This window comes from Stegastes partitus, unplaced genomic scaffold (assembly GCF_000690725.1).
Source record: "Stegastes partitus isolate 25-593 unplaced genomic scaffold, Stegastes_partitus-1.0.2 Scaffold115, whole genome shotgun sequence".
NCBI lineage: Eukaryota > Metazoa > Chordata > Actinopteri > Pomacentridae > Stegastes > Stegastes partitus.
This window is the reverse complement of record NW_007577846.1, coordinates 98,683-116,434: the sequence shown is the minus strand read 5'-3', so window position 1 is coordinate 116,434 and position 17,752 is coordinate 98,683. Positions and strand designations below refer to the sequence as shown.

The 17,752-nt window shown below is 40.4% G+C and overlaps 1 protein-coding gene across 1 annotated transcript in view; it reads right to left on the bottom strand.

Moving 5' to 3' along the window:
- The window catches only part of LOC103354665 (rap1 GTPase-activating protein 2-like), a 23,656-nt gene extending 6,403 nt beyond the window's left edge, over nucleotides 1-17,253 (bottom strand). Inside the window, exons 1-16 of the mRNA XM_008278109.1 lie at nucleotides 17,204-17,253; nucleotides 16,802-16,886; nucleotides 15,166-15,201; nucleotides 12,668-12,715; nucleotides 10,401-10,433; nucleotides 8,367-8,591; nucleotides 8,125-8,228; nucleotides 7,441-7,519; nucleotides 6,221-6,274; nucleotides 6,043-6,126; nucleotides 5,503-5,603; nucleotides 5,103-5,232; nucleotides 4,252-4,407; nucleotides 3,448-3,519; nucleotides 3,286-3,372; nucleotides 1,121-1,267 (exon numbers count right to left, since the gene is read on the bottom strand). Coding sequence (XP_008276331.1) covers nucleotides 1,121-1,267; nucleotides 3,286-3,372; nucleotides 3,448-3,519; nucleotides 4,252-4,407; nucleotides 5,103-5,232; nucleotides 5,503-5,603; nucleotides 6,043-6,126; nucleotides 6,221-6,274; nucleotides 7,441-7,519; nucleotides 8,125-8,228; nucleotides 8,367-8,591; nucleotides 10,401-10,433; nucleotides 12,668-12,715; nucleotides 15,166-15,201; nucleotides 16,802-16,886; nucleotides 17,204-17,253 — 1,491 coding nt within the window. The remainder of the gene's footprint in view (nucleotides 1-1,120; nucleotides 1,268-3,285; nucleotides 3,373-3,447; nucleotides 3,520-4,251; nucleotides 4,408-5,102; nucleotides 5,233-5,502; nucleotides 5,604-6,042; nucleotides 6,127-6,220; nucleotides 6,275-7,440; nucleotides 7,520-8,124; nucleotides 8,229-8,366; nucleotides 8,592-10,400; nucleotides 10,434-12,667; nucleotides 12,716-15,165; nucleotides 15,202-16,801; nucleotides 16,887-17,203) is intronic.
- Nucleotides 17,254-17,752: the final 499 nt, after the last annotated feature.

The following is a 17,752-nucleotide window of genomic DNA, read 5'->3' as shown; positions in this document are numbered from 1 at the left end:
CTAACTTGAGCAGGTGTTTTTCAGGGTTTCCCACCAGAGTTGAACTTCAACATTTTAAGGCATGTTATTACACCTTTACAAACATATTGGTGGAGAAGTTGTTTGGTCACGATTTCGTTGCCAGATGTTGATATTTTTCCCTTACTAATGATATTCTTTTTAAATTAATTCCCATCGACCCACTTTCAGCAGGTTTCTTGGCACGGCGAACTTTTAAGTTATGTTTAGTCGACAATATCTCAGGAACCTGAGATGTTCACAGTTTTTTCTCATCATGTCATTGATTCAGAATCTGCAATATTATAGATTAAAGTCGATTACATAATGTGTGATTGTCGGTAAACTGAAATATGAAAAAAATTAGTTGAAGCTGTCTTGAATAGTCCCATCTTTCAGCTCACATTGACAAAAACATAAATAAAATGTGACAATGCAGAAGTTAACTCGTGATATTTTCTGAATTATATGTAGCTGCAGGTCACAATTATAGGAAACTAAATAAATAGAATACTTTTTAATATAAAATAGTGGGTCACAACAATGGGGGAAAAAAGCATTTGTTGAACTTTTATAACTGGTTAAGCAGGTATGAAAGTTGTACCACAAGAACAAAAATATTGTTAGATAAGAAATGATGTTGTTAGTTATACACCAGAACGCTGCTTTACTTGGATTAGACTAAAGTCTACCAATAGTTCCTGATATATTGTCATTTAAACAGCCTCATATGGGAAAGTGTTTGATATATTAGTCTAAGATTTCACAAATATCGTTGTCCCTTTAACTTTAATAAAAACTAATGCAGGTGCGCCTTATCATGCTGTGATACACACATTAAATACGTGTCTGTGAGGTGATACTGACGGTGTGATGATGTGTGTTCCTCGTACGCAGCAAATGTCTGCCAGTAATGTAAGTTGTAAACAAACAGGATTTACTGGACAGACTAAGCCATTAAAAAGTTGTTTTATTGTTGTTTTGACCCTATAAAAAGGCAGATACAACAATCTGATGACGACAACATGACACTGATTTAAAAACGAGGCTTTGATATGAAATCAAAACGCTGGCTAACACAAGCAGAAGGAAAAAAGACCATAGGAGAGAATCAAGCCCTCACCTTGATGGACTCCAGCAGTCCTCCGTGGGCGTGTCCGTTCTCCGCCCGGCCCTCCTCCTCCAGACCCGACGTCAATCCCAGCATGCACTGGGAGCGTCTCTGCAGCTCGTCGTGGAGGCCGTCCAGCAGGGCGGCCCGGGTTCGCTCCTAACACACCAACACATGATGAATGTGAATGATTTTAAACAATCTGTGGTGTCTATCAGTCCAGCAGTGATGATTCACAACACATTTGTGACACTGTAATACACTTCTGATGTCTATGTGAGCCCTGTTTAAATAGTTTTATGTATCTGAAATCTGGTAAATTGTGCTGCTGTCCCCTTCTGTCAGAACGCTCCTTTAAAAGAGATTATTAATCTAAATGACCCTTTTCCTGGTTATACAAAAATATCCTGAACAGATTGTTTTTCACAGTTGGAAACACTTGTTTGACTTCATCTGGTTGAAGCTGGAGTTTAAATATGATACCAAAACCGATTTAATAAACAAACCAGTCCCTCTTTTTTCTGCCACAGTGCAGTGACACACGTGCTGTTAACATTTTCATACAGCTTTGACTCCTCTATTGTAAATACTGAAGCTGCAGAGTCAGCAGATTTGAATCTCTGCTGGTTGAAATTCAGTTTTGAACTCACATGTGGCTGTTTTTTGAATAAAACCTTTCTGCAAACAAAGCAAAACCGATTCAATTTTGAGGACATTTTCTTGGCACTGATCATTTTAATGACAAAATCTCACATACTTGTACGTTTTCATGAAAAGGTCGTACTCGTGAGTCTCAAGATGTGGGCAAATTTAAAATAAAATAACCTAAAAATAAAAATGTAGGAACACACCTACGAGAGGATGGTTCTGCGAAAGTGACGAACCTCTGGAACCTTTACGGAACATTGGGGATGTTTCTAAAGCCTTGGCTTTTAATCACAAAACTGCTACAGTTGAAGGTTCCCTACATGATGTTAGGGGGACGTTTCATTTTGGTTAACTTATGGTGGCATTGCAGCATTCCAATGGGAATATTTGGAATGTTAACAGAACGTTCCACTGTGGTTTGGTTGGCACACAGTACATTACAAGAATGCTGTAAAGAATTTTGCCTTGTAACGTTCCTAAAACATTCCGAGATCTCAATTTGAAGTTCTTTAAAGAGTTGGAGGACATTATTTCACAGACATTCAGGGAACATTCAGGACATTTTGCAAATGTTCTTTTGTCTACCTGGGACAAATTAAGGAATCCAGGAACATTGTGTAGGGGGGAAAAAAAAAAAAGGTGTCCTAAGATTGATCCCTGTGGAACACCTCAGGGTTTATTTAGCTACAGGAATCCAGGAAATTTTATCAAGAAGTGAGTGCATTTCATACAAAATAGAGTCCGTTGATACTACTTTTTCTTTTCTTTTTTTTTTTTAAATCCTGAAACTTTTCATATTTGATAGAACTTTAAGGGCAGAACTTGTTTAGTTAATGACAGCCTGCTGCAAAACCAACTCTTAGCTTGTTAGCTTATTTATTCAATGGAACCACAGCACAAGTCCAACGCCGTATTGATGATGATTAATTGTAGCCAGCACAATAAATAACGTTCCAGAACATTCTTAGACAATCATAATGTGAAGTTCTTCAAAGGGTCTGGACGTTATTTAACAGACATTCAGGGAACATTCAGGACATTTTGTTTTTTTTTTTTCTTGCTGAGATAAATTAAAGAATCCAGGAGCATCATGTAGAAAGAAAAAAGAAAGGTATCCTAAGATTGATCCCTGTGGAACGCCTCAGAGTTTATTTAGCTACAGGTTTCTCCCAGGTTTTACTAATATGAAACTGACCTAAAGAGATTTCTTTAACCTTACAAATTAAAGAACATTTGAAAATTTGATTCAGACATATAGCTAAGCCTGAAGCTCACTGTACAACATTTTTAAAGCTTGTCTGCTAGTGTCTGCCATTTAAAGTGTCAGAATCTACAGATTATGTTCATTTATTTCAACATTTTAAGCATTTCATCATCTCTGCAGGAAAAAAACATTTTTAAAAAAACACTGCATTTCTAATTACTTTCATAGCTGAGAGAGGAAATGTGTTGAAATGATAATAAAACTACATCTCAGGTGGTAGAAACGATCATCCCAAGTGATCGTCTCCTCCTTCAGGTGTTTTTACCTCCAGCCGGGCGAAGCGGTCGCTCTTGTAGCAGGCCAGCTCTGCGTTGATGAGTTTGGTGAGAAGAAACTCTCTGAACTCTTGACCCTGAAAGTAAACCCAGCAAACTCAATGCTTCGTCATGTTTCACTGCCCCATTTACCGAATAACCTCCAGTCTTACCTTCTTGAAGACGGCTGGATTTGGGAGGGGCGGGCCAAACGGCGGTACGTCCTCACGTGCTGTGACGGACACCTGTCAATCACAACAGTTTCTACTGTCACTAAAAGAAACAACGGCATCACTGGATGTCTCGTTTTAGCAACGGTCACCATGACAAAGACTCCTGTGACGCTTAATGGCCTTCAACCAATGCATGCGTATTTAAAACAAACTGGGATTCACCTGGACACTGTTCACATAACTCAGTATGTGTAACTCTTCATATGTATCCATGGACTAAAACAAGAACATTATTTATTGCACTAAATTCATTTATCACTCAATTTATTAATGAGTGATGCTGCTGCTGATTCAAAATTGGCATCCCTTGCAAATGTTGCTCTTCCATTACAACATCTGTGTGACAGTGGACCTAAACAAAGCATTGGATTTAGGTTCTAGCCTATAAGGATCAGCTAAAAATACCTTGATTGCCATATAATATAATAATATCAAAAGAAGTATGGCTGTAAGTCTGCAAACCTTGTTTACCTCCTTCTCTAATAAAAGCTTGAACAATGTGAATTGTTTCTTTTTCCACGTGTTGTGTGCAGCTTAAGAACTTCATCTGTAGACATGAAGCTCTTCTTGTTTATGTGCCGATTTGAAATTAAAGCCGTTCTTTCTCGTGTCTGAGGTAAACCTGTCTGCCAGTAATAATAATAATTCCCTGTAGTTATAACTCTCAGTTTAATCAGACAGAGCAAAAAACAACAAACCACGTAAGAGCTGCAAGCTTCAAGCTGCTTGTATGTAAACAGTCACCTTGTAGGAGGTGTTGTCGGAGCAGGGCTCCTCCACCTGCACCAGGATGAAAGCGTGGAGGAAGTTGGAGGCGATCATGTCGGGGACGAAGGGCGTTGCCTCTTCTTGAAACACCACCGCCACGATGTCGTTTCCTATGTGACGTTTCCGCTGCAGCTGGAGGACAATGTTGCCGTTGTTATAATGAACCCTGTCACACCAGCTCACATCACCTGTATGTCATCTTCACACATTACCTAATTCTAGTTTTCGATGTATAATACCATATCATATTAATGTCATGTCACATCCTCTGATGCTGTGAGGTTCCTTGATACATACTTAATGTTATGATAATGTTTTGATACCACAACATGTCACGCCACATTACAGCACCCGACGCCACCTCAAGGCACATCGTACACCATGACACCATGTCTGTGTCATGTTACGACAATATGCGCCACTTTATGTTGATGCCATGTCAGAGTTCGCATTTTTAGCTTACATAGTGCTTTGTCATGTATATAACTTACTTAATCATGTGATGCTGTAACATGTTTAGTCTGTAGCGACATGTTAGAAAATGCTTAGTCATGTCATGAGATGCCGCATCATGCCGCGTTATCCTGGAATGTGATGCGTCATGCTTTTTCATTCTGTAACATGCTGAGTCATGTTGCAAGATGCTTGTTGATTTAGGTTGTGACATACTGTAACATGCTAAGTCAAGCTGTAACGTGTTGAGTCATGTTTTGTCATGCTGACTCGTGCTGTATGATACTTGCTGAGTCATGTCAGGTCATGCTGTAGCATGCTGAGTCCTGTCATTTTTGTCTATCACACTGTTTTCATGCTCTCATGCCGTCTACCTGCTGAGTGTCTCCCTCAGTGAACGGCAGTTTGGTGGACACGTGGAACATGATCTCCTGCTGTCGGTGGACAGTGTAGATGGACTGAGACCCCGTCTGGCCGTGAGACACATCCAGACCCCCCCGAAACCTGCAGAGGGAGGAGAAACAAGTCGGTCACCCCCTATCTTATATCGCAAATAACGGTTTTGGGGTTTGATGGCATAAACATTCAGCAGAAATGCTGTTGCTGCTTCAGAGCATCAATAAAGAAAATGCAGTGAATAGACGCCATCTGCCACAACGTTTTATGCTTTTTCCTATTGAGTTGGTGTTGACTGACATGTCGATATCTGTGATGATAAAATGGCTTCACTCTGTGATGATTTGACAGTTTTGTGTTGCTATGTGCGACTCTCACCCCTTGAAGTCCTGCAGCTCCACTGTATCTCCCAGCAGCTGCAGGAACTCTGAAAAGGCTGGCGTCTCCTCGTTGTTCCTAAACAGCTCCTCCTCAGACACCTGACGGACAGGTGACAGAACCATCACACATCACACACGTCAGCTACAACCATCACATGTGTCACATGTCAGCTACAGCTGTCAGATCCGTCATGCATTATCTATATGGGAATTATCTTGGGATACAAAGTGTTCATCTTTAGGTCACAGAACGATGGAAAAGGCAACACATGTCCCTCACAGCAGTGAAAGTTGTGATCAATAACAATCCCATGTCTTAGTAAACCAGCCAGTGAGCCTTGATAACAGGACCTGCATCTGGAATCACCCTCAGATGGACCAGAGCGCCGTTCCCTGATAATGATCGATCTTAGAGACTTGGAGCAGCATTTTCCAAACACTATCAAACTGCTGCACGTTTCACGACGCAGCACTTATGATTGAGCGCACAATCAGAGCTTCTTCACAATCAAAGTGTTGAGAGTCAAACAGCTGGTACCTGTCCAAATCTCTGGTAGATCACTCCAAACTTGAAGGTGTTGTTCACATCGTGCTCGTCGTAGTTCACTATGAGCCGAGACGCCTGGTGACACACAAACAGACAAAAGTAGTCCAACATTGTCTCTACTGTAATTTACCAGAAAGGTGTCAGGTAGGACGAACTTCTCTGAGCTCACCTTCGGGTAGAGGACGGGAGTGAATCGTAGTCCTGCTGCTTCATCGCACAGCAGCTGCAGCAGAAACATCACAAACACAACATCTCCAGGTTACAGCTGGAACAATGAACAGTGCTGAAAACCAACATATTTACTACTTGTACTGTACACAAGAATCTGTACTTCACTTTTTCTGCTGCCTTATATTTCTAATTATTTAACAGGGGAATATTTTTTACTGCATTACGCGTATCTCACAGCTGCAGTTACTTTTCAGATTTAGTTTGCAAAATACAACCCATTTTCAAATCATAAACAAACATTTGCGTTAGCCATTCCAGACATTTTCTCTAAAGTCTCATCACTGCAGCGCCCCCTGCTCCATAGAGGCTGGCGTTGGCAGTTTGTTTCAACGTAAAACAAATGCAGATCTCTGAATTATTAGCAGTGCACATGCCACAAATATGTGAAATTAGTAGTTTTTAAGAGCTCCTGTTATGTAAAATGTCTAATTTATTGCAACTAAGTGCACCCTCTGGACAATGAAGGCCATTAAAAAAAAAAAAACATTTAAAAATGTAAAAAAGTTTTCTCCACATCTTCTGAAAATGGCAGTTGGTTGCACTTTAGCATCTGATACTGCCTGGTCATGATACAGGGAACTCAAGGGTTCATTGTTGTGTCTGTAAAATAGTGACGAATGATGTCAACAGTCCAAGTTGTAGTCTTAAGACCTCATGTTTTGTCCAACCAACAGTTTATTGTCAAATATTATAAAAACAAAAAGAAACAAATCCTCATTTTCAAAATGCAAGACGCAGCAATGTTTTACTTTAAACCTGCTGATCGATTAATCAGCTGATCATCAAGCGAGTACTCACTGCTGTTTCTATAAAAACATTTAGCTGACTTCTGCCTAACTATTTCATTTTGAGTGAACACTGTTGCTGCATCCTGTTCCTAGTTTCGCCCAAGATGATTTGTGATTATTTTAAAGAAACACAAACTGAAAATGAGATGCAGTCAGACCATTCTACACAGCGCTAGAGAATGGTCCGGCTATGCAAATCTACATGGCACTCGTGGTCTTGCAGCATTTTTACAGTGTTGTATCTGGACTTTTACGTCAGTAAAAGATCTTCCACCTCAGTTTAGAGTCTCTCCTCAAGTTGGAAACATTACAGTAATAAATCAGAAGCTGAGTGGACTCAGCTCCTCTGTGGTGTTTAATGTGTTTGTACCTTGGCCAGCTCTGGTACGCTCGGGATGTCTGGCAGCTCTGTCAGCGATAATCTGTGGTAGACGCTTTTCACCCGACACCTGAAGACAGAAGAGACGAACCTGAACACAGGGTCCTGAACCACACTTTCTACGTGGTTGTGTTTGTTCATAAGAGTAAGTAAATAAATATTGTCCCACGTTTTAAAGCAGCACATGAAACAAACCTTTGCTTATATGCTTTCTGAAGGCCTCTTAACACTAAGTTTCTCTCATTATTACAGTTCTGGGTGCAGGTCAGACCACAGCAGATTAAAAAAGATCAAGTTCAATATGCAGTATCTCTGTATTAACCTTTTTTTTTTTACCTTCTTATGACTAGTGATAATTTCCAACCATATGCAATAATCTACCCTAAATTTAGCAGGTAAGTACTCAGTAATTAGGTAAAAAGGGTTATTGAACTAGAAAGTTGCAAATATTATCTGCATTATCAATATATATGAATGTTATATTTCAGGTATAAAAGTTATAAAATGTCAGAAAATAGTGAAGATGCCCATTAGTTAACAGAACATATTCCAATGTTGTTTAATTTGTCAAAAATGTTGTTATCAGACTATCATGTGGCTACCAGAGACCTGATGGACTGCAGGTAACAGGTGAGCTCTGGTCCGGTGGTACTCAGTAAATATGTATCTACGTACCTGATGATAACATGGAGGTGCTCTTGTTCTCCGTCCTCCTCGTGTCTCACTGACAGTAGCAGGTTTCCCAGACTGCTGGCCGAGCAGGAAAAGTTTAGATGCTCCTGAGGGAAACACAGTCGGTTCTGGGTTTTCCTGCCAAACTTACAGCAAATACTCAGCTTAAAGTGCTTTAAGCTTAACTGACGTAAGCACACCTTCAAACATGAATCAAAACACTGACAACCTTTAAATATCCTCACCCTGCCCAGAAAGTGTTTCCTGTACGCCCGTGCAGCCTCGTTGATCTCCTCCAGCCGGTACCCATAATGCCCTGGGGTTGTATCTTCCTCCTGTCTCTCTCCAGCCTCCTCCTCCTCGCCCCTGCTCTCTAAGGAGGTGGGAGGAGGAGCCTCCGGGTCCTCGATCCAGTAACCTCCGAACTGAGGCAGGATGACCTGAGGGTACGGCGGCCCCCTCTCCAACACCTGCAACACAGTCGTGTTTCCGTCACTTCAGCGGACTTTACAGCCTTTTTTCTGAAGATTTAAACGAACATGAACCTGCAGCACATTCCTTCCGCCCATAAATTTGTACGTGTCTGATTATTTTATTGTAAACTATTACTATTAATTAATGTTATCACTTGAGCTGTGAAAGTATGTTCATAAAATTATTAGAACACTTAGAACGAAGTGACTAAAATGCTAAATGGTGTTTTTCTTGCATTTTTTTGTCCTGTTCCTTAACATAAGTGCCATCTGTATTAACAGTTTGTTGATGGAATATGGTCACAGATTCAGAACAAAATTTGTAGTTGTGTTTATGTCCATCTTAATCTAATCAGCTCAATTTAAGTCCAATATTAGCTCTCTTTTAGCTCAATTTTTAGTCTCCACCACATCCCAAGGGAAATAGTAGGGCCTCAAAAGTTTCACATTTCAAATAAAAATGTGTTGAATACATTTTCTTGCCCACCAGGTGAGCTACCTGGACAGTGTAGTGGCTTAAGCTAGCAAAATATGCTACATTAAACAAAGCAACAGAAATGTAGTCAGCTTGTGGTTAGCCTTTGATAAGCTGCTAGTGTTTGGTGGCAGCATCACATACAGCTGCTTATTTTCACATCCACCAGTAATGTAGTAACATGAATAATCATCTGTGTGTTCACCTGAATCCACCCACCTCTGTCTAAGCCCTATAATTTGCCCTCTTTTAGCTCAGTCCTTGGTCTCCACCACCACCTCCCGAGAGAAAAATCTGTCTGTTTGGCCGCTACAGGGCCTGAAAACTTCTATATTTTCATTCAACTTTAATCAAAAATGTGCTGAATACTGAACAGCTGGCAAAACTCCTTGGAAAGTGAAGGAGAATAAGTTAGCAAATGCGCTACATTCAATGAAGATCCACCACACTGACGCTAAGACCAACAAAATGTAGCAAGCTAAGCTAAAGGTATTTTACTACCTCAGAAGCTGCTTTATTTATTTAATTTCATTCAGGTGCAGTCTGCACACAGTGACAAACACATAGCTAGCTTGAGGTAGTTGTTGACGAGCAGCTAACTGGTGCTTGATGCTTCAGAAATGCTCAGGAACATGTATGGACGCTATCTACTTCACTCCCTGAACAAGACAAGAGCTTTGCTACTGAAAAGCTGACTGATTCAGGAAACAGGTCCATTACTTTGCTGTCATTTCTCATAAATCTGCTGTAGATAAGGAAAATCCAAAGAAATACAACTTTAGTAATAGTTAATAATTTGCATCTCAAACACATACATGAGTCATCTTGTTATCAAATGACTTTTAAATAACCTGCATTCAGTACAACTCTAAAGCAAACTTGAATACAATAAATACTACAATAACATACCAGATGAAGTTAGATAAAATTTGATTGCTTCATCCTTTGGACAAAACTTTAAAAAAAACAAAACAAACAAACAAAAAAAACTGAACCTAATTGCTGACCCTGTCTGGATGTACCAGTGGTTTCTCTGCCTGTTATGTCTCCTCTCTCCAAATAACACTCAGCTCGAGTGTTTCCGAGCCTGTGAGTCGTGTTAAATCAAATCGAATCAAGTACATTCATCCAGCACAGTTATAAAAAAAAACTGTGAGTGCCGTACATGTTACACAACAGGCAAAGCAATGTATAAATTATATGTACAAAACACACCAAAAATAAAATGGACGAATCCTTTTGGAAAGCAAAATAAAAAAAAAAAAATGAAATCCTAAAATATGTGTTAGGATGTTTGGAGAAGCAACAGATGTTGTGGTGTTCCAGCTCACCTCCTCTATCCTCGGATAAGGAATGTAGTCGTCCTGAAACAGAAAGATGGAGAAGTCACGTATACAGCTGAGACGACTCGTCAACTAATAAACGAGGCAGCTACTCTGGTATTTATTGTCGATTTGTCAAGAAAAGCCAGCGACAAACTGATATAACCTCAATCAATCGATTAATCTGAAAGTTATTTGGCAGATCAGCCAACAACAAAAATAACTGTTAACTGCAGTTCGAGACACACAAACACACACGCATAGATTGTGAAGACGCACAAATGCAGGTGAATATGTGACACGAGTGATAACGCTGAACATGACAGACGGTGCAGACGTCGTGATTTATCGTTTCATATCGAAGCCGTCTCAGTTCCGGTCGCCCCCGAGCGTCAGTTTGGAAGCATCCGACAGACTTCAGAGGTCTTCGTAGGGTCTCAGGAGGCAAACAGGGCCTTTTTGAAACGGGGCTTTTCCTTCACATGAAATGCAAAAAACACAATAGCATCTCCCTTCAAGAGTCCAACCAACTGGTGCCAATGTAGCCTGAACCCTAAAGCCACGTTGGCCAATCAGAAGAGTGAAAAAAGCGATTACAAGTCCTAGTAGGTTCCCAACAATCATCATGCTGCTGTTCCTCTACATTTATGATGTGTGATCAAAAGGTTCAGAGACTGTAAGAAGAGCCTATAAGGATCCAAACCTGTGCAGTGATACTAAGCTCAAGGTACCCTGCAGAGCAGAGTGTCTCTTTGTGGTTGTTTTGTGTTTCTTTGTGGTTGTTTTGTGTTTCTTTGTGGGTGTTCTGTGTCTCTTTGTGGGTGAAAAGTGTCTTTTTGCAGTTCTTTTGTGTCTCTTCATTAGGGTTTCTGTCCCTGAGATCGTATGGCGCCTGTTTGTGGTTGTTTTATGTCTCTTCAAGGTTGTACTGTGTCTCTTTGTAGTTGTTTTTTGTCTTTTTGGTGATTTTGTGTCTCATTGTGATTGTTTTGTGTGTCTTTGCGGTTGTGTTGTGTCTCTTTGTGATTGTCAAGTGTCTTTTTGCGGTTGTTTTGTATCTGTTGGAATTCTTTTATTTCTTTGTGGTTATTTTGTGTCTTTTTGTGGTTGCTTTGTGCCACTTTGCAGTCCTTTTTGTGTCTCTTTGTGGTCATTTTGTGTCACTTTTGTGTCTTTTGTGGTTGTTTTGCATCTCTGTGGTTTTGTTTGTGTCACTCTGCTGTCATTGTGTGTCTCTTCAAGCCATTTTGCATCTCTTTGCAATTGTTTTGTGTTGATTTTGTGTATCTTTGTGGTTTCTTTGCAGTCTTTTTTTTAAAAATCTCTTTGTATTCATTGTGTGTCTCTGTGGAGGTTTAGTCGCTCTCTGTGGTTGCAATGCATCTCTTTGCAGTTGATTTGTGTCTCTGTAGTTGTTTTTAATCTCGTTGTGGAGGTTTTGTGCGTCTTTGCAGGACACAGTGGCTCTTCCACTGTTAAACCTGCTGTTTCTTCACAAATCACAAATATGCCGCCGACAATTGTTCACAAAAGCATCTGTAATGCAGGTCACGATGTAGATAAAAAGACGCCACACAGGACCCTCGTTACTGCTCACAGAAGTCGCATACGTGTGACGGTGACGCACACGTGAACCACAAATAGTCCCGCAACTCTTGTGTGTGTAAACATGCAGAAAGTCCAGTTAGCAAGGTTAGCACCAGCAATGTTTTAGCTACATCAAGTCTCCTCCTGTTGTACAGAAAGGAGATGAAGTTCAGTTTTCCCCGTCTACATTTCAAACAGAGTTTCCAGATATCATCACCCTGGAAGGTCTCCAATGAATCTGAGACACAATAAGTCTCTGTGTCTCCATCAGTAAGTCAGAGTGAGATCTGAAAAACCGCAACAGAAACTGACAGTTTTTAGTTCTGCCTAATTAAACCTGTAAATTAGAGCGTGAACAAGAGTCTTATAATAACAAATCTCTGACAGTGAACCTCAGCTGCATCTCCAAATCTGACGCAACAGAGCTCAGACAACCAACTTCGCTTCCACCTGGACTCCGTTTCAAAAATAGCAGTCCAGTCCTGCTCAGACGAAAAGGTCAAACACAGTCGGGACCAGAGTCAGAACCCTCCAACACAATGCCACTCACGAGGATGCACACAACTCCACAACTCCTTAATTAGACGCAGCACAGCCCGGTGAGGCTGCTTCTGTATGGACACGAATGAAATGAAGCGGTAGGAAGTGAGGGCGGATGGGTATGAGGACAGACAGATGGACGGACGTGCCTTCTGTCTCTGAGGGATCGTCTTCATCTCGGCAGCTTCTGGCACCTGCTGCATCGGCGTCATGGAGAGAGGACAGTATTAACATCGTCTGTGTCCGCCGTTTCACACTGAACATGTAAATATTTAAAAACAACTCGCTCGAATATGAAAGCGGCTCAGTAACGTCCCACAGCAGCTGCTCGCTGTAGTTTCTTGCGACTATTTTCAGCAGCAGATTAAGCCACATTTGGTGGATTACGTGAGATTGACTCAAAATAAACAACAGTATGTGTTCAGGGCAATGAAGGGACATGTCATCCTTTAAAACGGTGTGACTCACTGGTCTTCATAGACTGTAATGAGGTAATAAGAACGAATATCAGCAAGGGGTCGACTGATACAGATTGTTAGTAATCAAGGAGATTGATAACTGATATTTGGAAATGATAAACAGCACACAACCATGCAGAATAGAGTATTTGTAAAATTAAAAACCAACATTTTGTATTTACGTTGTTTAAAATACAGGAGAAACTCACAGAAAGTCAGTAAATCTTACTGAGATTCAAAACCTCAGCTTTATTTTCGACGAAGAGGCTGTTGCTCTGTTTTTCTCTTTAAAATACCCCAAAGCTGTTCTGTTGGATTAAAGTCAGGCTGCATTCTTGTCCATGTTGTAGTTTTCACTTTGTTCTTCTTTTAGAAATTCTTGTGTGATGTTGTGCTTTGGTTGGTTGTCATGCTGGAATGTTTCTCTTCTTGGTTTATCCACAGACATTCATCTATAAATATCGTCTCCCCAACACCTCTAGCACTCATTCATCCTCACAGCATCATACTGCCACCTCCGTGCTTCACTGTCAGGACTATACATTCACTATGGACTCCCCTCTGATTTATCGTCCTCTGACCAAACACTGTGCTCAGGCTTGTTTTATCATGTTTTTCAGCAAACATTTTTATCTTGCAGTTTTATGCCAACGAGCTAGCTGTGTCCAAAGAGGTTGATGTTATGTCCTTTACACTGTCTGAGCTGCACAGAAACTCTGATTTCCACTGACAACCTCTGTGTCAAGTCTGAAGCAGCTGCCTTTGTCTGTCTTTCACAGCTACATGGTGAAAGTAGTTGACTGTCTGTGGAGTCGCTTCAGGAGGACGACCGCTGCAGCCCTGATTAGTGCCACTATGGCTCCTTCTAACCTCCTGATTACTGCTGCTACTGAATCACTGATCGTCTTGTATTCTTTTACATATATGTGAGGGCTCATAACCAGATTGTCCTGTTTCTTATGCAACTCTTTTTTCTGTGGAACCATGCAGATAGTCCGGGTGCCGGCGCCCCCAGTGGTCATGGTCTGCAACTCCTCCTGGTGTGGATGGCCAATGGCAATTGGTACAAGCCTCAGTGCTATGCCATGTCTCCCTACGGTCAGTGGTGAGAGAGAGTGTGTGTGTGTGTGTGTGAGTATATGTAGCTGTATGTGTATACATGGAGGGTGGGAGGGACGGGTTTTCTTGTTTCTTTTTTCTTTGACCATGTTTTGCGTTGCTCTATTGTAACAGAAGTCCATCCATCCATTATCTCTACACTGCTTTATCCTCATTAGGGTCGCGGGGGGCTGCAGCCTATCCCAGCTCACTCAGGGGACACCCTGGACAGGTCACCAGACAGACAACCAAGCACACTCACATTTACACCTACGGACAATTTAGAATCACCAATTAACCTCAACATGTTTTTGGACTTGTGGGAGGAAGCCGGAGAACCCGAAGAGAACCTACACTGCACGGGGAGAACATGCAAACTCCACGCAGAAAGATCCCGGTGACCTTCTCGCTGCGAGGCAACAGTGTTAACCAACCGCGCCACCTTGCAGCCCTGTAATAGAAGTGCTACATAAATACAGTTTGATCTGATTTAATTTGATTTGATTTGATTTGAAACATTTGTGTGGCATTTAGCCATAGTTAGTGTATGAATTCTTTAGTTTTGGAAAAAAAAACATGTCTCATGTGGTCTCAGTGACCTTTGATCATCGACATCTACTCAGTTCATCACTGAGTCCAAGTGAAGGTTTGTGCCACATTTGAAGAAATCACCTCGAGGCATTCAAAACATACTTTGGTCACAAAAATGCGATGGAAAGCATCAACATCCTGCCGTTATGAAGAAACTTGAACTAGAACTTTTCCAAAATATTTGTAAAAGACAAAAAGTATGACCAGCCGCTGTACGATGCTACAGAAACCCGGCACGATGTTTGTACCTGATGAATACAAGTGTTACTGTTTCACCTCATTTTATTCTGCTCTAAGCTAAATGAATATTGGATGAGGAGGAGAAACTTTTCACGGACAATGAAGCACATTTCATTCTCAAGAAAAACAAATGTATTAAGTTTTGTTGCCTTGCAGGAAAAATAATCTGCAGTTTGTTCCTTTATGTATTTGAAGTGTGTATTTTTTCTCAGCAGGACACGAGTGCATGTAAAACAGACGGAGAATAATTTAACTCTTACCTCCATTTTGTCCATCATGTCGAAGAAATGAGCCGACTGCAGACAAAAAGACAGAGTTAACGTTTAGTTTTCCGTTTTTGTTCCAGTTTATTTCCACCTTCTGTATTTGCCATTGAGCCGTCTGTTCTGGCTCTGAAAGGAAACATCAAAATTAGCCACCTGGAAGAGACAGTTAGCCTCCTGCTTCAGGGGTGTACCGACGGATTCATCATGCATCATGCAACTTAAACCTAAAAGTTGTCCAAAATGAGTCAAAATGTGCCCAAAAAGACTAGAAATCTGTTCAAAAAGACAAAAGTCATCCAAAATGATTGACGATTTTGTAGAGAATGACCTGAAACTTAAACTACTCCAAACTCACCTCAACTAAACTTCAACCTAAAACGTCCAGAATGACTCAAAATTTGCCCAAAATAACACGAAACTTGACCAAAATGACATAAATATGTCTAAAACTACTAAAACTTGTCCAAAATTGCTTGAAATCAGCTGAAAAAGACAAAAATCGTCCAAAATGTTTGACGATTTTGTACAAAATGACATGAAACTTAAACTCTTCCAAACTAATCTTAACTAAACTTAAAAGTTAAAACAAAAATGTTCAAAATGACAAAAGACACAAAGACACAAAATAATTTGTGCACTCGTACAAATAATGTCTGAACAAAATGTGTAGAAATTGGTCTAAAATTACTCAAAACGTGTCCAAAATTACTTGAAACCCGTCCAAAAAGTTAAGAATTGTCTGAAATGATTTAAGGTTTTGACTAAGATGACTTGAAACTGTCATTTGGACAACTTTTAAGTCATTTTGGACAATTGTAAGTTATAACTTTCTTCGTAACTTTGAGACAACTTTAAGTCTTGTTGAACAAATTTGGGTCATTTTGGGAAAAAAAAAACGAAGTCATTTTGGAGACGTTTGGAGTCATGTTGGAAAAAATAAAACAAAACAAAACATAATTTTAGAAGTCATTCTGGATTATTTTTGAGCAATTTCAGACATTTTTGAGTTAGTTTGGACAACTCTACGTCATTGCAGACACAACTTTAGGTATTTTGGACAAATGAGAATAATTTTGGACAGTTTTGAGTTATTTTATACAAAGCTTGGGTCACTCTCTAATTTTAGTAAGGTTGGACAAGTTTTGAGCCATTTTGGACAAATTTGAGTGATTTTGGTTTTAACTCATTTTAGACAGCTGACTATCAAACTTCACTGACGTGGAAACAATCTGAATTTGTCGGGCGTCAGGTCGTGTAAAAATCCGGCTTTTAGAAAAGTTACAAGGAGCTTGCATGTTAAGCACTGTTTTAACCGTTCCCGATAATTTGTGAGTCATTTTTGACAATTTAAAGTTGTTTTGATTGATATATGGGCAATTTTAGACAAGTCTTGTGTAATTTTGAACAATTATCTGTAGTTTTGGACAATTGTAGAGTAATTTTGGACAAGACTGACACATTAAGGGCCTGTTTCAAGTCATTATAGACAAATTTGGACACAACTGTGGACTGGTTTTGAGTAATCTTGGACAAGTTTTGAGTTCTTTTGGGCGATTTTGTTTCCCTGAGAGAGTTCAAAGTGCAAAGTTAGCATCGAGACACAACAGGAATGATGAGATGTGAGCGTTACCTTCATGGTGGGGGGTGCGGTGCGAGGGGGAGAGGGGGGGCAGTCTGCATCAGGAGCATTGGAGATGGATAGGAGCTCCTGTTTGCTGAAACAAAGGAAACAATAATCAATAATCGACCTCTTAATGTGTCTATGGGGCAGATTCATCCATATATTAGTCAACTGAGACCGATATATTTCAGGTTTCTGGCTTCTTGAGTGGCCTCTTCAATGCCCCTCTGATCATAACACCTTTATCGCCGTGGATAATAAACCGCCGTCCACCTGCAGCCCTGTGTGAGTCCTGCTTCACCTGGGCGCCACTCGTCATCGTTAGATTTGTCGAGGCTGTCTCTAAAGATAGATCTTCAATCTGTCAGCAGCCTCCCCTCTTCACACTCTGTAATCAACCAGCCAGAAGACCATCCATTTCCTTGGCCCTCGGGCGACTCGGCCAAATCCGCGGTTGCCATGGTTTCGACAGGTGTCCAAAAAGAAGAATAAACTGACCTGGATTAAACTTTTGGAGGAGCCGCCGGCAGCCAATCACTGGATTTATGGTTTCTCATAGGCTTGGACTCAAATATTGATAAGTCATGATTTGAACTAAATATTGATGAGTCATAATTTTACATGAATGCAGACGAACTACTTGGATTTCAGTATTAACAGGCCGAGATTTTTAAGTTTATTTGAATTTTGTTGACTAAAATGTGTAAACTGATGGTATTTTGGTGAGCCAGACTTGAAAACTGCTGAGTCATACTGGATTACCAGTGACTTGGACTTGACTTATAGTTGTGCATGCTTGACTATTGATTAGTCACACTTGGATTTGTACTCATATTAACAAATCAAGATTTCAAACTTTGGAATTTAACACCGGCCACTTAATGACTTGCACAGTAAATCAAGTTTAAATATTGCTGAGCTGAACTTGGAAACTGCTGACTCACACGAAAAGCAACCCGG